The sequence below is a fragment of the Falco peregrinus genome, chromosome 7, assembly GCF_023634155.1.
Source record: "Falco peregrinus isolate bFalPer1 chromosome 7, bFalPer1.pri, whole genome shotgun sequence".
In the NCBI taxonomy this organism is placed as follows: domain Eukaryota; kingdom Metazoa; phylum Chordata; class Aves; order Falconiformes; family Falconidae; genus Falco; species Falco peregrinus.
Window position 1 is genome coordinate 19,394,802 of NC_073727.1, and position 23,751 is coordinate 19,418,552.

Genomic DNA, 23,751 nt, shown 5'->3' on the forward strand with positions numbered 1-23,751 from the left:
TCCAAGACCAGCCAGATGCTGGGAACTTTACATTTTCAGCAAGTATGCTTGTTGATGAGAGGTTTGCATCATTTCCTTGCGTAGCCATTTGCTGTAACACGGACCTAGCGCTGAACTGCTGCCACAAGCCTAACAGAGACCAAAAAAAAGCTGGAGCAACAGTTTGGGCATAAGAAAGCCAGGGAAACACCCATGAAGCAATCAGTTTAACTTGGCTTCCTGGAGGAAAAAGCTTGTGAGAAGAGATTTGCCATACCAGGGAATGATGCCGATGTATGTTTTTCATGGGATTTACCCCACCTCACTTCAAATGCTCAAAAATTAGCTTTCTTAATCAAAATTAGTCAGTCTGGTCTCTTGCATAATCAACAGATTGTAAGATATATGCGATAATTGCCATCTGCAAGTTCCTATTTCAGCTGATCACTTGAGAGGTGACCAGCTTAGACTTCACTAGCTCCTTAGGCCATCGTGTTAGCCGAGATGAACTCCCTCTTCCAAGCATCCAGGGCAACTAGAAAAAGAAAAGAACAAAGTCTGGGAGAGGGAGATGCACTGAGTCACATCATTGATTTGGAGCTGGAATTCACATGGCACTCAACCAAGTACCCCAATGGGCAGAGTCTCCTGCTAGAAGCTCTCTCTTCAGATAAGACCCATGGTGCCCGGTCTTGACAATGGTCAATGTTCCTCACGCCAAAAGACTTGAAACCCTCAGGTGACCCAGTTCAGAATAATCTGCTCACAGAGCAGAAGTCTCCTCCTAATCTTTGTTGATCAGGAGTTGGCATTTTCTCTGAAACATGATTTCTAGTCTATCAATGTTGAGAATCCAGGGCTGTACTTTGACTCTTCCTAACACATGGAAAGGTTCTGTTTTACCCCACCTTTCTCACTCCTGGATATGATAAGGCAACGAGTTACAGTTGCTGTGCATTCAGTCCCCTTATCCTTAAAAACTGCTATTTGTTACATTTACTGGATGTTGCCTTAATTGCAGAAAAGACAAATAAGAGCACATGATTTACATTCTCTTAAGCAATTAGACTAGTGCCAGCTCCCCACACAGAGCCATATGCAATGTTGTAATCCAGAGTGTGGGGTTTGATTTCCTTCTCTCTAACATGATTGAAAAGATTGAGTTGCCTTGTTTAACAAGAAATTCAGTCTCCGATAAAGCTCTAACTAGGTTTTTCTTGAAGTGTTTTCACCGAGCCTCCTTTCTCCTGCATATTAAAGGCTTTTCCCTGGAGTGCTGTGATGCTTTCTTCACAGTCCAGCTGATTTGGCATCAGGCTGTAGGTTACAGTTGAGGGATCATGTTAACATTGGTGGTAAACCACTCACTTTGTAGGGAGGGTACAGTTTCCATCACTCAGGTAGCTGCTAGTCCTCCCTTGTCTTACACAATCCCCTCAGTGCTCACAGAGACAGACAACTTGGGTAATTCACTGGCAAAGCATCACAGAGCAGCTCAGGCTGTAGGATACAGCCCAAAATGTCTAAGTGACACAGAAGCAAGTTCAGATGAGGCCCAGCAGCTCTAGCAAGGATCTACGCAAGTGTCTCCATAGTCAAAAGCTTAGGTGAACTCTGCAGAGTCAACATATGCAGAAAAGAATGAGAATATAGCACTGGCTTGAGAGCAGGAGCGCCAGGAATCCAGGCTGAGAAGCACAACAGGAAAACAAGACTTAGACTGTACTCCAGTACTACTTGGAAATGGGAGATCCCACCTGGAGATCCCAAAAGCCAGCAGGAATCATTGCACCAAGTATGGTACTTCCAAAACAAAGTATAAAGCCATTGCTCCAGCACCTTTCTATCTAAACTAGCTGCAAGGCAATGAAGATTTCTTTCGGACAGCCTAGGAGAGAACAGACACAGTACCTCCGTGCCCATTTCTTTGCATTGCGTGGGACGGTCAATGAAGAAAGTCTTTTCTAGCAACAGTCAAAAAAAAAAATGAAGCTGGGTCCTTATGGAGGACTCAAAAGCAGCTGTTCTTCACTGAGCACAGCCTGTGAGTCCGGTGACGTTACTGTTGTTTCCCCAGTGCCAGGCAGATAAGTTTCTGTTCTGCTGGGAGGAAAGATGGTCTGTATCCTCCTTTACTCTGTGTCAGATCCTTGGTTAGATGGAGGAATGTGCCAGGGCTGAGCCTCAAACAGTGGAGATGCTAGATGAAAGAGAAATAATATAAGAATCAGGCAGATTAATTTAGTCAGAGAATTCAGATCCTAAACAGATTTTGGTACTCAGCCAATACTTGGGATTTTGGTGGCATTTAATACCTTAGATACGTTTAAAAATCTGGATTGAATGGAAAGAGTTTCCATTCATCGATTCATTACAGAGAAAATAATAATCGATCAAAATATTTTTACTTTTCCTGCCCACCTTTCTGACAGTCTGCAAACATGCCGTGGTAAAGCCCAGCCGGAGCACTATCTGAAGTTGGTAACTTTACCTTGGGAAAAGCCTGGCAGAGATCACAAAGCTCCAGGAGAGGTCACTGAAGGAATTAAGATAGGATTTGTCTCTGATACAAAAAACCACCAACCCCGTAATAGTTTTGCCTTGCAAATTGCCCCTAATCCAAATGCAATCCCTCAGGGATAATTTACCTTGGTAGTTTTTATACCACAGCAACGGTGTTTGTAGGTAGCTTGCTTCCCCACGAACCCCAACCCTTTCCTCCTGCACAGTTTTAAAATTTCTTATCATGCAGAAGACAGGACACTGCAGGTCCCTGTGCCATGACCCTCCACCTGTACAGCACTGTTGATAATCAATAATAAATAAGGTGGCCAGTTCTCTGCAGGAGCTCCCCTGACTCCATCCCCCCCCAGCCTCTTTGCCAGCACTAAACCGCACCTCAACAGCCGTTGCAGAGATTAAGAGACCTAACCCCCTTCTTCCCATTCCCCGGATGGCAGCGGTGGGAGCTGAGCACGGCATTCCTGGGAGGCCAGGACACTGCTGCCAGACCAGCGGAATTCCCTCGATTCCAATCCTATGGATTGACTGGAACAACCCAAAACACAGCCAAGGCGCAGAGCCTACACTTAACTCTTCATGGCTTGGCCCAGTCCAGCGTACAACCTTCCCAAGGCTCTGTCCAGGAGATGTGACTTCAGGATCAGGATAGAAACCTTGTATTGCTCTAAAAATACGAGGGACTGTAACCCTCTCACCTGACTGTGATGCTTTCCTCTCCTGGCTTTTATGGCCAGGATGCATTTACATACTGCTTCCTACATGCAGAAGTCTTCATGTGTTTTCCTTGGGCCTCATCTTACCCATTCCAGTGCTTTCCCCTACATATCATCCTTCACCTGGTTTTAGATCCTTTCTTTCACCTCCCACAAAAGGATTTGTGATCATATGTGCACTGTGGGTCCTCACGGGGGTTAGCCTAGGGACCTGCTACAAACGCCAGATGCTAGGGAGATCCAAACGGATGCTGGAGGTCTCTACGTGCTCCGTTATGTCCCTTCTAGATGGGGTCACCAATGATTACTGGATAGTCACTGCCCTGTAGGAGCTCCCCTCACTCTACCCCTGTGATCTCTTTGAAAATCCTAACAGTATCACATCAGAAGCCTTTTTCTTCTTTGATCGCTCCACGTTCTTTAGCCATTACCCTTCTTGCACTATAAAAAATCATCAGGGGTCACAGATTGCAACAACCCACTTGTGAACTAATAGGACTTTTACCAAAACCTGCACAAATGTTGTGTGCTTCTGAAAGATACCTTCCCAGCAGGCTGCAGACACTGAGGACCTTCAGGAGATACTGGGCGTATCAAGAGATGAGGTCATCATGAATAGCTGCCCAAGCCAATGCTGGACTGAAATGGCATGAAATTGGTTTTGACGGTGTCAGTCTGCCTCCTTATTTTTGGAAGACATTCACAGATCAGCTGTTTTCTCAGCTGTTGTCTCCCTGGAGTTGATGGCTTTGCCCTGTAAATTGCTGAATGCTCTGATTCCAACCCAACTGTACCAGCTCCTCCTGGTATCTGTCCAGGACTTGGCAGAGTCTGTGGACCTCGGACTGAGCCCGCTGTCACTTCTGATCTAAGATGTCATGCTCTGCTGTTGAGTATTAGTGAGTTAAACCCATGTGAAGCCCGTGCCAGCATTCGATAGCAAGATGACAGTCGTGACAGACAGGTGGATCTAGCAAGTGCTAGATGTGACGTCTTTGGCCATATGTTCTTTTTTGATGCAGCAAATCACTGTCATCTGGATTCCCACCATCCAGAAGCCTCCTCTGCTTACAGAAATATACTGCCAGCACCATCCCCTTCCCTCTGTGCACTTAATTTAGATATTGGCAATCTCTACAATAGCCTCCGCAGGGGACAGGGAAGCATACTAACATGGAGACCTGGTGTTCGTCCCTGGGAAGTCTTTCTTTCCTCTTTCATGAGGCTTTGGCACTGGAGCTCGGACAGGTGCGGGTCGTATCCCAGCATTCCACTGGGACCTCTGGGCCAGCATCTTTGCTGCTGCTTTGGAGGGCAGGTTCCCGGTTGACTGGTGAGTGGCCCAGCTGGGATGAACTGGTGGTTTTGGAAGAGACTCAAGATCTGCAGAAAGTGATAGCTAGGAAGAGAAGGCAGTAAGTGTCATCCCAACAGCTTCAGAGGAACTGAGAATGTTGGAGTCCATTGAGAACTTCTATAAATTCTATACATTCTATATATATTGCACAAATTATATTCCTAAATTATGTTCCTGAATGATACAAGCATATCAGCATTATTTGCAGTGACCCGTGCTCTGGGGTAAGTTTACCTTAAGGACAAAAGGACACGGTTAGAAACTGATGCTAGTAAAGCCAAACCCACATTAATTGATTCTCCACATGAATTCATATGTTAATGCACAAATTCTCCGCCATGCATATGGCTGTGACTGATCCCAGTCTTGCTTGCTGTTTGAAGTCACATAGTGTAAAGCATGAAGTTTATTTTAAATTACTGTTCAATGAACATTTTACTAAATAGTATAAAATTAAGGGGAAAAAAATAAACTTAGCAACACAGTGATTGTTTACTCCTTGAGAAAGATCCCAAATATTCAAAAAGTGCAGGTTCTGCAGACAAAAGCCTTGGGGTTTTTTTGACTGATACAAATGATTTGTAGAATAGTGAAGAAACATTTACAAACCCAAACATTTACATAGCAACTCATTAAAAAGCAATGTGGGCTAATAGTCTTACGTGAAACTCGTATCCATAGTAAAATGGTTGTGCAGAAAAGCCAATGCTGTTCTGTAATTCCTGCCTGCCTGTTTCCCCTTTCCATTATTTGATTTGGCAGCAGTGGCAGATAGATGGTGCTTTGTGCCTAATTGTCTAGTGACGAATAAGCTATCCAGCAACTGCTGAGTATCAACCTAAAGAATATCCAGTGATTACACAACTGCCCAAAGTGGTCCAGGTTCTTAGCAGTGCTTGACCTGTGGCAGAGATGGTGTGATAAAAGCAGCTGCAGGTTTTTTTTGTCCTAGCAAGAAAAGCACTTACCACAGAAGTGGCAGTAGATGCAGCACCAGATCTGACTAGTCCTTGCTTTTCAGCTCTTGCATTGTCAGTGGTTTGGTTTTAGAGCTCACAGGGACAGATAGGCTTAGACTATTAAAGCTAGGCTACACTTTTAAAATTAGGTGACATATGTAAACTGAGTTTGAATATGGAAACACCATACTGAGTTATTTTCACTCTTAGGAATAGTCCCATGAAGTTCAGCAGGGTTTCTTGTGTGGATAAATAAAATTCAAAATAAGGTGGGCAGAATATAAATATACACCGGACAGGACAGGACCACGTCTCAGATCTTCATGTTTACTACACTGACGCAGTGCATAAATGTGATTCATACTCAAAACATCAATTCCTTGTCAATATGTCATAGGAAAACTTATTCCTGACTTCAAATGCTGCAATCTTATTACCTTAGGATATAGGCAGTGAGGCAAGAATGACTGATCCTGTCAAAAAGATGTTATTTAGTAAGTACTAAAAATAAGTCAGTAATTCAGGAACAGCTGTGAGGGTGGAGCAGTCTCTCGAATAGAAACAAGCAGACAGCCTGAAAGGCAAAACCATCCCCTAATTGCTGACATTGCAGTCATTTGCAAAGCTGTCAAAAACATCCATCAAATGTTACCTTCCTAATAAAGTATCTGGGAATTTTGACATTTGGCCATGAAGCTGCTGCCTATTTTGCTGAGAAGCTGCAGAAGACTCCTCAGTGGAAGTCCTCAAGGGCCTGTGTAAAGGACACTGATGTGGCAGCAGTGACGCCTGCGAAGGGACCTGTAGGGCCAGAGCACAAAAATCACAGCAGGGCAACACAGTTCCACGTCAGAGCCAAGAGGAGGCCCGGCACACAGATCTGGTTTCCATGTCCAGCCCAGTAAAAGTTCCGAGAAGTCACCAAACCCGTTGCATTCTTCACTTTTCTTTATATAATACTGGGATAGTAGGCTGCTGAAGGCAATGTGAGCAACAAGGTGGTATAGACAAGCCGTAAAGCCTTGATCCAGCAAAGTGCTTAAAAAGATGGTTAACACTGAAACTATACGTATCCTTAGAGTATGGTGTTTCCCTGGCTAAAGACAGAGCAGGTATTCCCTCCCCACTGTAGAGACATGGGGGTTATATGTGTGTTCATAAGAAAGAACATGGCCCTTCATCCAGAGACCTAATTAACTTAATTTATTGTAATTTACTATTTATTGTAATTTAGCTAGTTTACTTTCATTTATTCTAAATTAAGTGTGAGCCTGGTCACATTTTATGCTACTGTTTCCATGATTACTAATAAACTCCAAAACCTCACAAGTTTACTAGGAGGAGAACTGATTCACCACATGCAAACCTGGAGCCAGTGGATGTAATTCCAGGACTCAGGTCATCACCCTAATTATGTGTTTATTGCATTTTGGTGTGCTGTTGTTCAGCCTCTTGAGCTTGGAGCTCCACATAATAGCCCTTTTCACATCTTCATCATTGGCTGTAATATACTTTATTCGCACCTACTTTCTGCACCAGGATTATTGATATATTTAAGAGCTTCATTTTAATTTGACTTGATGTTTGCTTGCTTGGGGCACTTATTCTTTCATCATAGTCTGCTCTTCTTCTAAGGATTTACTAAAAGATTTGAGCATTAAGCCTCTTTATTTGGACTTGATTAAGTAAAAGTCTTTACACAGGTCTTCATTTCAACAAGGTTTCCCAATGCTACCTTAATAATAAATGGCAATTAATTTTGGATTATTCCTAGTAAGTTATATATATTCTTTTTCCATCCATCAGCCTGCTGCAACCTAACCTTTATTGTCATGTAGTGTTGCAGTCATTAATGGCCAGTGTAACAGCAGGCTTATACATCAGAAAATAAGAAATACAGCCCTTCTACTGAAATTTGGACAACTTTAAACTCAAGAGAAATACAAGCCTATTTTCAATGTAAAGGCTAGGAAAGAGTGACACAGCAACACAGGCTACCCCTGATTTTTAACACAAATAGAAGCCCGTGCTACCAACATTGCATAGCACAAAGGCATGGAGCTCTGTTCTGGGCTGATGTCACCAAGGTGCCACCCCATGAGTTTCAGAACACCCTGGGTTAGGCTGTCCTAAATGCCTAGGAGGGACCAAGGGAGGACAGTGAACCTGTCAGGCCTTGGCAGCAGGCAGTGGCTTTAAGACTCTCCCCAGGGCTTTTTGTGGGGTGAGGGTTCAGGACCCACTAACTCTGCGTGCTTCTCCAGACACCTGTCTGCGAGCATTTTGTATCAGCTGAATGCTTTCTGGTGACTATCTGCTGCAGGGATGATAATGTTCCTTTTAAACCGTGAGCAACCAACAGAAGGTGGCACACACATATGCGCTGTCCAACCCTGTACTGCTGCAATTTGTAGCAAAAACTCACACTGATGGTGTGCAGAAGGGTTTGGGCTTCATGGTGGGAGTCAGACCAGGTGCTTGTGCCTTCCTGACTGGGGGTTGCAGTTAAGTAACTTTGAAGAACACATAACTTTCCTAAAATCTGGGGAAAGAAAATCAAATTCATGACTTTTTACCCTGAAATAAGATTCTTTCACTTCTGGACTGACAACAAAAGAACTTTAAATTTGAAATGGGAAGCTGTGGTGGAAAGAAAGGGCACTCTGATCTAAGGGTGACAGAGGAAGCCATTGGAGAATGGAAATTGTAAGACACAGGCTGAATTATTTTTTTAATTATATTTTTCGTTCTTTAACACTGAATCTGTTTCCTTGCTCATACAGACAGGCTGTATTTGGGTCAGGAGCATGCCTCCCAATCTCAGGAGACAATGCCTCTCTTTTATGTAAACCTTCCTTAGCTCAACTCACATGCGTTCCTTGGCTTTTGTCACTTAGGAAGCATGCTTCCATGTCTGCAACCCAACCCCTTCCCCCCCCCCCCCCCCCCCGCCCCGATACACTTGTGAGCATGTCCTCCTGGCAGTTATTTGTGGCTGTATCTACAAAAGCTTAGACCCACGATGCTTTCTGGAAGCCTGACTTCCCTAGACTCCTTTCATGTGAAGATGCCCTATTTTACCAGCAACGAGCACAATGAATCCTCAGTATTAAGACCTTGGGGCTGCTTGCTCAGGCTCAGCGCAATGAACAGAGAATAAACTAACATCAAACTGCAATGATCAAAAGTTGCGAGAGCAGAAGAGAAGCTTTGGGAAGAGATGCAAGTGTCGTAAGAGAATTGATCCGGCACTTTGTAAAGCATGGAAACAGACTGTCGGGATGCCATGCAGGAAGCAAGGCGAGGGAGGAGCAGATAACAAGGTCACTGTCTACACACAGACAGCTTCTGTCCTGTTCCCACAGAAGGCAGAGGGACTGTATCTAGCCTGCAATGAGAGATTGCCCCAGGGCAGCCAGACATGGGGTGCTTTGTGTCCTACTTCTGCCCAGGTATCTCCCTCAGGGACAGGCAGATGTGCCTGGCAGCCTACCTACAGCAGGAGCAAAGCCTCACAGGTACCTCAGCTAAGTAACAGCTCTCAGCTAAAATGTTCTTGGGTAGACCTGACACTGCGCCCTGGCTGATGTAATGACAAGCCGGTGATACTTGCCAGTGATTTTGCCTTCTGGAGCTTATTAGATCCACGGCCCGCTCTCTTTTTTTTCTCAGCTGCCTGCCAGCTAAGGTCTGGGGTCTCCCCTCCTCCTTTCTTTCTCCTGCAGAGTAGAACAGAATAGTATTAACAAGTGCTATGGAGTTGCTTCCCTGGGGCTGAGAAAAAGAAAATCCCTTACGGTATTACCACCCAAAAATACATGGTTTAAGGTAACACATTTTATCTTGCACCTGAGTCAGACCAAGAGTGCACAGATACCATGGCTCAGAGGTGGGTGATAACTTGCTATTTTTAAAGTTATGGTAACTTTATAGCACTCAAATACATGCCCTTAGCTTGAGACTTACTGATTTAAGCTAAATCCACTAACATGTTACATCAGCTTAGGGGAATTCACAGAAAGGCAACTTTAGCTACATCAGTTTGAGAGTTTTCAGTGATGCCTGTAACATACATAAGGCTAAAGGACTGTCCCTCCAACAAGTTATTTATTCACTGTTTTTATAGCCAGATACTTCTTGTATATGTATATGTATAAATTCATAAATTTATATGTGGCTTTTCTTAAAGTCAATACAATAACTGGCAGAACAGGAATATTCCAGAGCGTGAAAATTAAGTGAAGTACACTGGAATGTGTCCAGTTGCCACATTTTTCCAATATCAGTAGTAAAAACCATACTATGAGGAAGGTTTTTTAAGAACTCAGGTAGATTCATAAACACACATGCTCTGAAGGCGTTCATTCCCCATCCACGTTCAAACTCTTCAATACAGAATTAATTAATTTAAAGCAGCAACTCTGTTGTGCTCTCTGAGTGCATCTCCCAGCTCCATCACCAGCATCTCTGGATTCCTGGAAGGCACGCTAAAAAGCACAGTATGAATACAAAATCATGAACAAAAAGGGGGGAAACAGACTCTAAAAAGCAACTTTTATCCTATAAAGAAACAGAGCCACACCACATAACACACACATCCTCCAAAGCAACACCAGCACAGATCTGGTATTTACTCATCCCAGAGCAGCTGCAGCTCAAAAACCATAAAGACAAATCAGACATTATTTCAAATAGCAAATTGAGGAAAACTGCAATGTGTTTATAAACACTTATAAAAAACTTCACTAACCATCAAAAGAGAAAATTCAATCAAAAATATTATTATGGGGAATGAACTGGTCATCTTGGTGGACTTGACAGTGTCAAGTTTATGGTTGGATTCCATGATTTTAAAGGTCTTCTCCAGCCTAAATGATGCTACGATTCTATGATCTTCAGACAGAATGCAGACCTGGCCTTGTGGTTGTAAATTAAGGTATTAACCTCTACTGCTGTGTGCTAGTGTCCATGCTCCTGGTGTCAGAGCATCGCCCTGCAGCGGGTCACCACCATGATCTCACTTCAAGGTTAGGAAAACATAAGCAGTGAGGATGAGTTTCTCAAGGCTGCAAAGGAAAAGGGCATCAGAGCTGGGAGGAGGACAGCAGGTCTCTCACCCCCGGTGCTGAACTCGGTGTTTCTCACCCTGCTTTCCTCCCTTAAGGAACATTTTTAATTCCCACAAACCTAACAGGCAGACAATACTGGGCTGACTATTCAGAAACATGAAAAACAAGAGACAAGCGTTAGGATTTGGAAGGACAGCAGAACCCTGTGCCCTTCTCACGCAAGCAAGCCCCTTTTTGTCAGAAACTGGGCCCAGGCTGCTGACAGAACAATTACTGAAAGTAATTATTTTCTCGTTGGGTAAACACTCCAGCACAATATGCAACTGTTTTTAGAGCCAGCCTATGTCCATAAATTATCTAACTGAATTAGCGCTGGCTTCCAGAAGCTCAAACTGGTTGCAGGGGGGAAGGAGCTTGCCTTTTGGCTGAGCTGTTGTGATGAGAAGTAGCAAGGCTCCTTCTTGAGGCACAAGGACACAATTTTGGCAGGGGTCCAGCACTAGGCTAGAATTGGAATTCATTATTCATGATAAAGTGGGAGGCAAATCTTTTGATTTATTGGCAACAAGCAGCGCAAACACCAGATGCCTTCCAGCAGAACCGCACATGTATGGACCGAAAGAGCGAGCCCTCCTGGTTCTTTTAGGCAGACTCTGGTCCCAGAGAAAATTTGCTAACTTGGTTCCACGCTTTAGATAAGAATCTTCCACTTCACCTCTGCAATATTGCTTTGTGCCCAGAGACAAATCCATCCTTGCTTGTCTCTGTTTGTATGTCAACAAAAAGGTACCTGGACAATTCAGGCAGAAAATAAACCAGACCTACCAGAAATCATCCTGATGATAAATTGCACATATACATGCAGCAACAGCAAAAGTCACAGCTATAATTCTACTGAGGGATTTTGATAACCCCTTCCAGGCAATTTGTAATTCAACCCCTGTCTGTATCTCATCTCTATTGTCTCACCACTCCCTTGACTATGCATCTGATCATTGCTCTTCTTAATTTCACTGCTCAGTGACTGTGAAGCTTTTCCCACACTATCCCATCTAAGCCAAATAACCTCTCAGTGAACACATTCAGGGATCTCTGTCCCATCTCCTTCATGCTGCAGTGATGTTTGTCACTGAGGCTCCTGGGTGCCATTCAGGTTTTATAGTACAAGCTCATGCCTTTCTGAGCAAGCAGCAAAAAAAATCCATCAGGAAAAAAACCCAAACAAACAAAAAAAAAAAGCAGCCAAGCCTCCATTATCATCCAGATTGCAAATTAACACCGGTCTGCCATTTTTGGGGGACTACCAGCTGTGGCACAGTGTTATGATTCTTCTCCCCAGTGATGTGAAGCACCAGCACTGTCCAGGCCAAACCCTGGTCCATTTGCTCTACATAAATCTATTAGTTTTTCAAAGGTAAATACCCAATTATAGTCTTATAGCCTGAAGTATATGTTTTGTCCTCTTTTAGGACTCCCTTTGTCTCTGCCTCCCTGCATAAGTGAGAATTGACTACAGCTTGTTACACATCCCATGTTTCATTTTTTTTTTAGCTAAGCAAGGGTAAGTTCTCTGTCATGAATTCACAGTGGTGTAGTTCTGATACTGCTGTGGAACAGAGCATGTAGCTAATGACTCTTCTCAAAAGGCCAACAAAGAAAGAGATGAGAACTCTGCCATTTAAATGACAACATTTCAGCTGCAGTGTGGACACCCTGTTATGATGAACAGGAGAGTTCTCGTCTCTTTTTGGACCAGAAAGCAAGTGTAGAGTGAGGGCCAGCTCAGAGATGTTAACCCAGTCCAGAGCTAGGAAAAACTTTATTTTTTCAGCACCTCATAAATTTTGCAAAATTTAACCTGACATTAGGCAGGTTAACTTTGATTCAAAGAAGGAGCCAGTGACTAGTCTCACACATTGCTTTGATGATGGCGTCAGGTATGCCTTTGATGTAATCTTGTTTATTCACAAAACATTTTCTACAAGTCCAGTTTTCCTCAGCACAGCAGAACTCAAATGGAAAGAATGGTTTGTTGGCTCACCACTTTCTGGTCAACCTGCTGGTCTACAAGTGCTCTCTCCAGTCCTTCTCTCTCAGCCATCACTTCGGCTTTCTGCTGCTTCTCTGCAAGTTTGCTGCATCTTTTCACGCATGCTTATGACCTCAAGAAAATACTTGTTCCTCTCTATATGCATTCAGACTGCAGCAAAACCAATGTCCTCTTCCAGACTACCTTTGCAAAACCCTGTGTTTCGGGAAATCACTCTTATTGTTTTAGGAATCTCATTTTACATAGATTTCATTGCTTCAACATTAATTTTTCATGAAGAGTGGTTGTTATGCCCTTGAGCTCCAAGAATTCATCTAATCTGAAGAATAACTATACCTAACACAGCCTGGGGGCTCAGAGATTTTTATCTTGGTTCTCTGTTCTACTTTACAGCCCTGTGCACTGGTCAGGCAGGGTCTGCCTGAGCCTGTAGGCTGCAGTGAGGTAGATCATCTTGCACAGCATTCACAGGACACTCCTAACTCAACTTACTAGAGACTCACAGTTGGCAGAGCATGACCTTCATCAGCCACCCAAAACAATGCTTGGCATCACAGAGGGGCACTCTGACAACTTTACCATTGCGCTACCATTGACAGACAACCTACAGCCGCCCAAGCCACCCATTAGCTGCCGCTGCCACCTCCAACAACAGTCTGCGCTTAGGCTGGGAGAGCTGGGGTGGCTCAGCCTGGGGAAGAGAAGGCTCCGGGGAGACCTTAGAGCACCTGCCAGTGACAGACCAACCTGATCTCCCTTCACAACAAGGTGACCCTCAGTGGATGAGGGAAGGCTGTGGATGTCCGCCTGGACCTTAGTGAAGCCTTTGACACTGTCTCCCGCAGCATCTCCTGGAGAAACCGGCCGCTCATGGCTGGGACGGGGGTGCTCTACACCGGGTTAAAAGCTGGCTGGGCGGCCGAGCCCAACGAGTGGTGGGGAACGGAGTCACCTCCCGCTGGTGGCCGGTCACACGGGGTGCTCCCCAGGGATCCGTGCTGGGGCCGGTGCTCTTTAACATCAGTGATCTGGACAAGGGGATCGAGCGCAGCCTGTGGGTGATGCCAGGCTGGGGGGAGCGTCGCTCTGCTGGAGGGTCAGCGGGGGGGTCTGGGCAGGCTGGATCGATGAGCCGAGGCCAATTGCGCGAGGGTCACCCCGGGCGGTGCCGGCCCCGCGCTGGGGTCACACCAGCCCCAGGCAGCTGCGGGCCGGGGCCGGGGGCTGGGAACTGCCCGGCGGGAAAGGGCCGGGGGGGCTGGGCGGCAGCGGCTGGGCATGAGCCGGCAGCGAGCCCAGGTGGCCGAGGCCAGCGGCACCCTGGCTGGTGTCAGCGATGGCGTGGCCAGCAGGGCCGGGGCAGGGACCGTCCCCCTGCGCTGGGCACCGGTGCGGCCGCCCCTCGAGCCCTGGGGTCCGTTCTGGCCCCTCACTCCCAGACAGAGCTTGGGGGGCCGGAGCGTGTCCAGAGCCGGGCAGGGGGCTGGGGCAGGGGCTGGGGCACCAGTCTGATGGGGGGGCTGGGGGGTCAGCCTGGAGAGGAGGGGGGTCAGAAGAGATCTCACTCTTTACAGCTACCTGGAAGGAGGCTGCAGTGTGGTGGCATTTGGTCTCTTTTCCCAGATAACAACCAACAGGACAAGAGGAAACAATCTCAGGTTGCACCAGGGCAGGTTTAGGCTGGACATCAAGAAAAATCTCTTCACCGAAAGGGTGTCCAGCACTGGCACAGGCTGCCCAGGAAGGTGTTTGTCACCGTCCCTGGAAGTGTTTGAAAAACACTTTATGTTTTAAAAAACATTTAAAACATTAAAAAACATTTAGAAAATGCATAGATGTGTTGCTTAGGGACATGGATTAGTGGTAGATTTGGCAACGGTTAAAGCTGATGATCTTAAGAGGTCCTTTCCAACCAAAATGATTCTATGATTCTATGATCCTATGATAGGACTTGGGGGAATGGCTTCAAACGAAAGAAGTTAGATTTAGATTAGATGCTAGAAATAAATTCTTCCCTGTGAGGGCAGCGAGGCGCTGGCCCAGGCTGCCCAGAGCAGCTGTGGGTGCCCCATCCCTGGCAGTGCTCAAGGCCAGGCTGGACGGGGCTGGGGGCAGCCTGGGCTGGGGGCAGGGGTCCCTGCCTGTGGCAGGGGGGTGGGAACTGGATGGTCTTTAAGGTCCCTTCCAACGTAAACCGTCCTATGATATGATTCTATGAACAGTCCAGCATGAAAGCTGGAGTCTGACTGCTCCTGCTGCAGATAGGGAGCCAGGTGAAGTGCTGAAGACCCGATCCTTGGGCAGCTGCCTAGAGGCAAAGGATGGAGGACGCAATACAGAGCCTTAGCGGGACGACTCCTGGGAAGTGGCTGCAGAGGTGATTCTGTCGGCAATGAATCCACAGAAAAGAAGCACCAGAACATCATTATGTGAGTGGGAAGCTGGGTCAGCACCTGAAACGGCGCACCTGTGTTGCTAAATAATCATTATAGATGAGACTACACACTAGCAATTACTTTCAGCTTAAGTGATATTAAAGGGAGATCTTTGATAAACAAGCAAATCTCACTGAATTAATTTCTCTTGCAATAATCCTCTATAATTACGGATAAATGCCAGATTTGCTAGAACACTCAGCATTAAAATATTCTCCATTGCACAAATGGAGAGAGGCTCAAATCTCACTTTGGAGAAGAAAACAGTCAGTGTGCTTACTGTATTAGTGTGCATTTGTTTCTGGTTGTCAGCTGCATCTACAGCTCAGTGCTGGAACAAGCAACTTTTAAACTTTTCCAGCAAGGCTTGTCCCACTTTTGATACTGAGTCACGAACAGCACAAGGGAACTATAAACCTCACAGCAACATTTGGAAGCGGCTATATAGAAACATTTAGCACAATTGAAAAATAGCATCTGGACATCCATTTGCAACAAGAGGCATTTTGTCAAAATACTTCATTAAAAGCCTCAAAGAACTCTACCCAAAATGGTGCTAGGGTTTGGAAACATACCAAAGAAAGAGGGTGAGGTGGAAACTGGAAAGCTCTTTGAAGTAGTGCGGTATCCTAGGACTAGGGGACGCGGATTAAAAAATGATTCATAAAAGGCTTTTGCTCAGACACTGGGAACTTTGTGGAACACCCCAGAGGAGTGGTGGGTCCTGCAAAGTTAATCACATTGAGAAAGAGTCTACGTGAGTGCACGACTGCTTAGCCAAATAATCACTCTGCTGGGGTAATTCATGGGTTGATTGTTCCTGTGCACAGGGCTAATCTCAGCTCTATCAGTTATTTACTTAAAGTACAGTCTGGATCCTTTCATTGTGGCTCAATTGGTTCCCAAGGTTTTTGTTGGCACAGTGCAGAGGAATCTCCTCCTCTCTGCATGTTCGGTTGGCTGAGAGTCTGTGCTGTCCTTTTCACTGGGACTCATACAGGAACCAGGCAACGGTCAAGCTAATCCATTTACCTGTTCACCAGCCGCAAATTAATGACAGTACTGCCAAGTTGCACAAGTTACTGCACATCAGCTGAACTGAGGAAACTGCTGTGAGCCCCTGAAGGACAAGAGGTGGTATTAACAGAGACTCAAACGAGAAATGAGCCAAACACTGCAAGCAGGTGATTACCGCAGCCTCCTTGCAATTGCTCCTACTGGTGCTTGTTAATGCACAGAAATTTGACCACAGATCTAAGATTCTGAAAATATCTTATGCCAGATGTGTCAAAGGAAAACAAAAGACAGGCCCAACACATGTCTATGTGCAAAACTATGCTTCGGGATGGAAATGTCTTTCTCTTGCCAGCCGCTGACCGCACAATCCTGGGGGCCCAAGAACTGATGGATCTAGGCAGATACAAATACTATTCACTACTTAAATGTTCCATAGTACATACATACTCTTACACCTGCACACCCATTCAATCACCTAAATCTCTTTTGAATCAGATCCTTGAAGTGATAGAATTGTATTTCATCACAATTAATTCATTCTTCCTCTTCTGCACAAAATATGCAATGCCTCTCAACCTTGCAGCTTCATTTAAAAACTCTTGAACAAACTCTTGTCCTGATTCCTCCCATTACAGCTGTGTAACGTCCCCAGGAGTTATAGCCTATTTTATAGGCAGCCACTAACAAGCTGTGCCCATGCTCTGTGCTGAAAGGACACAAAGTAGTGCAGCTGCAACTACAACAGGACCAAGATCAAGCCAAAAAAAGCCAAAAGAGCAGCAACGTGGGTTTGCAACCAGCTTGCTGAACTATAAGGCTTCCAGGAAGCCTGGAGCACAGGCAGAGTGAGCTTGTAAAGGACACAGATGCCCTATGTTGCAGAAAAAGCAAAAGGGAAGAGAGATCAAGCTCTTACGCCTGCCTAGCCTGCTCGATGGGATGGTAGTTGTCGAGGTAGTTGAATCGGATGGTGTCCGTAGGATGCTTGTCTGATGAACGCCACGGTGGGAGCTCTTTTTTCTCCTTGTTTATCTTCCTTCCTGGCACAGAAAGTTTTGCCTCTGGGATGTTGCTTCTTACCGGTTGCACATCAATAACTACAAACTCATCCTTTGAAGGAGTCTAGTAAAAGACATTAGAAGAAGAAAATAAGTTTTAGCCTATAATGAAAAGGAGATCTATTTTGCCTAACTTTAGACTTCTAAGAATTGGGTATTAATTCAAAAGTAGTCTCTCCAGGTTCTGTTATGGTCAGTGGACAGAAATAGGTACCCTGACAGTGCATACCATCACCCATGTCCCATAATCTGTGTTGAGATGAACTGAGCTGCTTTTGACGTGAATTGGCTTCTCTCTATTGACTACAGACAATCTACAGGGGAGTTTGGTTAAAATTAAGAGAGCTGAGTTTTGAATTCAGGGCAGAAGAATCCCACCCTCGCAGCCCTGCAAACCAGGCATGACATCAATGAATGCCAGGAGAAAGTGGTGGCTACTGAGTAATGCTCCACCGCCCCAAAATGGCCCTGCCACCTTTGAAGAAGAAAGAAAGAGACAACACTAAGGACTGTAACAGGCATAATGGGTATTTTTTTCCTTTCCACTAGGTAAATTCCAACTCTGAAATGTCAGCAGGGGTGATGCTGGGTACCCCACCTCTGCTTATCAGACTAAGGCAAGCTGTCATATGCTCTATAACCTGGGGAAGAGAGGGGAACAGCCTTGAGTTCTGGAGAGGGAACTCTAAAGATCTGCTTCAGAACACCCAGAAAGGATAGCAGCATGAGACCTTGGGGACTGCTTCCCCTAACCAGTGAGATTTTCACTTCTCCCCTACCAGGGATGGATGATGGGAAAGTAAAACACATGGTAACACATGAGTTTAGATTCTACTTTAAAATAATGTGTCGTCCATTTTACTAGTGGGAGATTACAGAAAGATAAAGAGCCAAAGGGGTTAGGAACCCAACCAGCCCAGTTTTCCCAGTGGACCCAGACATCTCTAGAGGTGGTAGGTATGTACCTTTGGTCTCGTGACATGCAGCTCTTTTACCATCTCAATGTAATGTTTCTTCCAGATTCCTTGCTCAAAGGGGGTTGGAGAGAACTTGATGTACCAGCCGAAACGCAGGCATTTCAGCATCCAGAGCTGATCCAGTTCAGACAGGTACTTCCAGTACCAGCTCACCTGTGAATGCTCAGTAAGGTGAAAACTTTGGGATCTGAAGCATTCAAGATTGCAGCCAGAGCCTTCTGTGCTGTGGATGCAATTTCCTTATGTCCTTAAAGTAGTATAATTCTTTAGCACTGTTTATGCTCCATTTAAACCTTTAATTAAACCATTTAAACCCTTCAAGGTCTTCATGACATGCTCAGTGCTGAAGTGTTAGCTGATCTCCACCCCAGCACAAGCTGAAACAGTCCAAAAATCATGGGCCAGGAGGGAAGGTTTCAGCTTGTTTGGGGCAACTTCCTGCACTTTTAGTCAATACACAAACAGTAGTTGGAATAAAGCCTGTTTCCACCGAGAAAACAGCATCAATAAACTCAAGTCTGACAAACCCATTCTGAATGTTTTCTCCCTGTTCATGCTCTGCTGTTACACTCCATCACACAGTCACCTTGTGTACAATGTTTGTTCCAGCTTAAGGACAAAGATCATCTATTGGCACTGCCATACTTACAATAGCAGCTGTCCAACGACATGACACAAGTAGCACTGTAAAGACCTTTCTTTCTGAGGAAGTAATTTCCTAACCTGTCTTCTCCCTGCCTGTGAATGAATAGTGTGAGTTGCATCCACATAAAACATGAAATGTTGGAGAAAGATACTAAAGCAAGCTTTAAACAAGCTTAGGTTTTGATATATTTGTAGTATTATATAAAGTACTATGTTAGGGCAGTAATAATGTCAACAGTATCTGAACTTATTCATTCAGAACCACTTTGGGCATCACCTCACAGCACTTTATCTCATGCAAACATATTTCTGGAGTCTTAGCAACTGTGCTCAAAAGCACATCTGTAAATTCTCTGCTTCTCCACATCCAACACTTTACCCTCAAGCATTTTAAAGGATCTGTTTTTCTTAAAGCATTGTGAGCAGTTCTTTGCAACTAGCACAAGTCAATATTTTTCAAAGCAATTAATGATTCTGCATGCAGTGTAGGGCACTTCAAAAGAATGTGATTTTCAGAAAGTTCCAGACTTCTTTCCTGGGAAGAACTGGTCTTGTAAAGTGCCCAATTTTAAATGCCTTAGAGCTGAGCATCTAAAATTACTCTCCACTTTTGCAATTCTTGGCCAATCTGGCTTTATTTAGGATTTGTGGAAGTGTTGCATTTGGTTTCATACAAGCGTCACTAAACATTTGGCACCAGGCTGCCAAGTCAGAAGACATCCTTGCATTATGAAGAACAGCACTGGTTATGTCTTTGCTGAAAACCAGTGCTGATTTGTTTTTTGTTTGTTTCTTTGTTTGTTTTAACTAGCTTGACCTGGCTTTCTGAACATTAGGTATGTGTTGGCTTTTTTACCTGTGCACATCGACAGAGGCTCCGTGGGTCCAGGAAAGAAAAGATGTACAAAGACAGGACTCTAGGCAGCCTTGTGGTAAAATCTAGAGCCTCGGTGGGGACTCGATCCTGTAGCTGCTGGGAACAGAATTTCTGCTGTGACAGGGAGCAGCGTTCCAACAGGTCCACCAGGATCCTCCGCCTCTGACCATCTGTCCACTTGTCAAACTGAAAAAAGGAGTTTCAGGTTCTGAGAAACCAGAGAATCCGCTTCTTAAAATAAAGCACATATTTAAGGCAAGGGAAAGTGCATAAGCAGCAGCTTCTGGTGACTCATTCAAGAGCAAAGCACGTAGGAACTGGGAACAAATGGAGAGGTTACATTAAAAGAAACTCTGAAGCCATGTAACATATCATTTATAATCCTCAAAGGATCCAGGACAGCCAAGTCCAGGACACACTCATGCTCACAAGACTCTTTGCTCCTGGGACGAGCTCTGAGACTTGGATTCACTCATGGAAAGGAGGAGACTCAGATGTGTGTTTGCAGGATCAGGTCGCAAATTGCCATGAGTGCACTGGTGATATTGGAGTGCCTCACCATTTGTAAAGTATTTATTCTCACAATCCCACTGCATGGGAGAGAAATCCCCACTACTGAGAAGTGGGGCAAAGAGAAACTAAATCAGCTGCCCATGTCTCACAAGGAAAATCTGCAGCACAGGTCCGGCAGCACAGTAACTAAGATTTTTCACAGCATTTCTGTGCTTATGACACATATCTAAAGAGGAAGATTAAAACGTTGTGGGAAGAAATGAGCACTTAGGTAACCACACAAGCATGTATCGCTTTGCTCTGATGGCAACAATGCTGGATTGAGCGGAGTGGGGCAGAGCTGTGTAAACAGGGTGGGAGCAACTGTGGCGGTAGCTGGTGTTTAACTGGTGTTGATACCAGAGGATGGAAAGGGCCCTGTCAGCAGGAACCTCCAGGGAGGAGACTGACCTCATCACCACAATCTGTGCAATCTGCCTCAAAACCTGTAAGAGCAGTCCTGGCTTGGAGGGCAGCGCGGAGTGCCAGAAGGGAGGCAATGTCAAAGGACCACGGCGCTGCAGACAGGATCAGCCAGAATCCCCGCTGGGAACTGCAGGCTGCAGAGCGTCAGGGTTAAAGATGGCTTTCTGGAGGTGAAACGGATTTCAGAGAAGTCCCACTTCATCCTCCCTCCTAGCACAGCAAGAGCAGCCTCGACCCAAACTCACCTTCCTTTCAAAGGGGAAACAACTGTTTGGGGAATCCCCCTGTTTGGGGAATGCTGCTTTTCCCCATTTGTTTCTTTCTCATGCCTTGGCCATCCCCAAAACACACACCCTGCTTTCACAGGACTGTTTCCTGAAGCCAGCTTTCCACAGCTGACAACTTTCTCTTGATAGGTCAAATCACAGCGCATTAATTTATGCATTTAAACTCAGGGGCACGTAAAGTCCTTAGTTAAATTTACCTCCAAAAATTAACAGTAACAAGAAAACCCACGCAGTTCTTCCAAGATTTTTTTTTTAATATTGTGGGTAAATGGTTTAATGTCCAATGTCCCTTCCTTTCCCTTTCAGAATAAAACAGACAAGAAATTCAGGTTGGTTTTTTTTCCTCTGCTGCCCACCCCCAAAATCTGCGGACAAGTGGAGGACTGGCAGAATAACAGTTTAAAATGTGCTGTGCAGATGAAAGGTAATTGAGAAGTAATTTCTTTCCAGATCATTCTAAAGAACCCTTTGTTTCTTTCTTATTTTTACTTGGATGTATTTAATTCTAGTACTGAAGAATAAACTCTATGGAGTAAATAGCTCTTCTCCTTCTTGCAAACACCTCTGCAAGACCTTCAAGAAGGTCAGCATGAAGAAAGGGTTGAATTAGCATTCCTGAAATCCCTGAGAGATGAAAAGCTGAATAGAAAAAAGCTCCCAAATGTCCACGCTTTTTCAGATACAGACAGTGAATTAAGGAATTCCCATCCCTTTTCCTCCCATCCCTGTTTTGCATATAACTTTCACCTCTAATGATGTTTAGCAGAGTACTAAGGAAAAACTGAAGCAGGACCTTTGGATTTGGGGCTTAGGAACATGTTCCCCAACGATAAAATCAAACCAGAGGGGGAACAGAGGAGGTCCTGCCTGTCCCCTTCTCACCCTCACCTGTCACACGGTGAAGGGGGAAAGCTGCTGCTGCACGCACAGCTTCTTCCCCATTGCATTCAGCAGCAGCCAAGTAGTTAAGCAGGCATAATTTGTCACTTTTCCAGTATTAACAAGCATGTCCCCATCCTACATTTGGCTGCCTTTCTCCACAGTTCCTCCCCTCGCATGTGATTACAGCAACCCAACCAGTTGGACCGGATTCCCCTTTTCCAAGGGCTGCACCTTCTCCATCCCCAGCCAGGCACACTTTTTCCCCTTGCCGTGCCTTTCCCCCAGCCCTGCTGAACAATGTCTCCCCAGGGACTGAATGACATAAGGCTACGCTGGCAATGCAGAGAGCTCAGCCCCCGCTTCTGCGATCAGTTTACAATTAATCCATGAGTGCACACACACAAATAATGCAGCCTGACACTAAGGGGAGAGCCCAGGACCTCAGCACTGAAGCACAGAGGCTCTGCCGCTTAACCTAAAGAGGCCCCTCTCTGCTGTGGGAGGCAGGTTGCTTTACTGACTTGAATCATCCACTGAAATGGGACATAAGCCTCATCTCCAACGCAGCATATCAACATGAGTTCATGGGGTTACAATCACATGCACGCATCCCTGTGCTCTGCAAATGTAGGAATGAATTCACTAGTCAGTGAGGCTCTTCTGCAGAATGGCTTGCAAGTAGATGGAGATGATTTACCTAGGGAGAAGCAATTTTCCCCTCCCTCCTCAGCCATCTTCCCCTGATGCTAATGAAGGGATTTGTTGGAGACCTGGGATCTGGGTGAGAAAAGAAGAGATGAAGCAGACAGGCACCTCGTATCCATAAGATACACTAATCCACCCAAGCAAATCCTGAACATCTCTACTGCCAAGCAGCTCCGCGTCAGCCATCAGCAACTAGCCCCTAGGATCTGTTCAGTTTTGCTTTCACCACTGCAGTTAAACAACTAAACCTGAAATTTTGCAAGAGGAGACTCCTAGGAAGGCTGCTGAGAAAGGCAAGTCGGCAGCCTAGTGACAAGAAGCACCCCTGAGCAGGAGTTGTTGCTCCTGCACCTTGGCACCTAGCAGGGGGGCAACTCTTGTGTAAAGAGGTGTCTATAGGTGGGGTCTGCGGTGACTAGGGATGGGGTTCAGCTGCCCAAACACCAGTGCCCTGTGTTGTGGGGTACCCTGCAAAGCCTAGAGCTGCCACTCCAAGGGTGACATTTGTCTGCAAGTCCTGCATGGTATCTGCCATGACATGAGAGGTAGATAACACGACCAAGAGGTAGACAATGTTTATGTCCCCTCTATCATCCCCTTACACTCCAAAACAAGGTGGCTAGATCCAGACTGTGTACTTGGCATGGTTCCTGGCCCAGGGTAATGTCCAAACTGTGTCTGAACAATGTCTGGAAGAGTGCTACTGGCCCAGGTCAAAACCACGCCAGAGAGCGTGCTAACAGTTTTGTAGTGTGGATGAGCAAGTTCTAGCACCTGGGAACATTCAGATGTGCTGTATAAATTACTAGCAGAAGATGTAGCCCACAGGGTGAGCTGAATCACTGTCTGAGCTCCCCTGACTTGTCTACATCTTATTTGGCTGTAACGGAAGCTGAGACGCTCAGATCACCTGGAGACATTGAAACTGAGGTGTCTTCATCTACAAGTTCAACCACAGCTTCACTGTCAACTTATTAACCTGAGTGTCAGCATGACAGCACTGAGCATTAAGGTAGGGCAAAATGCTTTTACGTTTTTTAAATCAACTGGAGGAATTTCTGGCTTGCAGAGCACAGCAGAACAGGAGGCTGAGAGGCAGCACGTCAAGGCAGCTGCCCTGGGTGCAATACAGACTAAAGGCAACTAGAATAAACCAGAAAAATTAACAGAGAGATGCTAACATTTTCACAGTTTAACTATCAAACTTTCAACAGAAAGACAACAGCACAATTTCTCTTAC

The 23,751-nt window shown here is 45.3% G+C and overlaps 1 protein-coding gene across 1 annotated transcript in view; it reads right to left on the minus strand.

Annotated features, from left to right (window-relative positions):
• Nucleotides 1–667: 667 nt before the first annotated feature.
• FBXO16 (F-box protein 16) overlaps nt 668–23,751 on the minus strand; it is a 38,494-nt gene continuing 15,410 nt past the window's right edge. The window contains 7 exon segments of the mRNA XM_027785605.2: nt 668–2,179; nt 4,389–4,614; nt 6,408–6,411; nt 9,068–9,250; nt 17,019–17,224; nt 18,126–18,290; nt 19,639–19,845. Coding sequence (XP_027641406.2) covers nt 2,112–2,179; nt 4,389–4,614; nt 6,408–6,411; nt 9,068–9,250; nt 17,019–17,224; nt 18,126–18,290; nt 19,639–19,845 — 1,059 coding nt within the window. The 3' untranslated portion in view covers nt 668–2,111.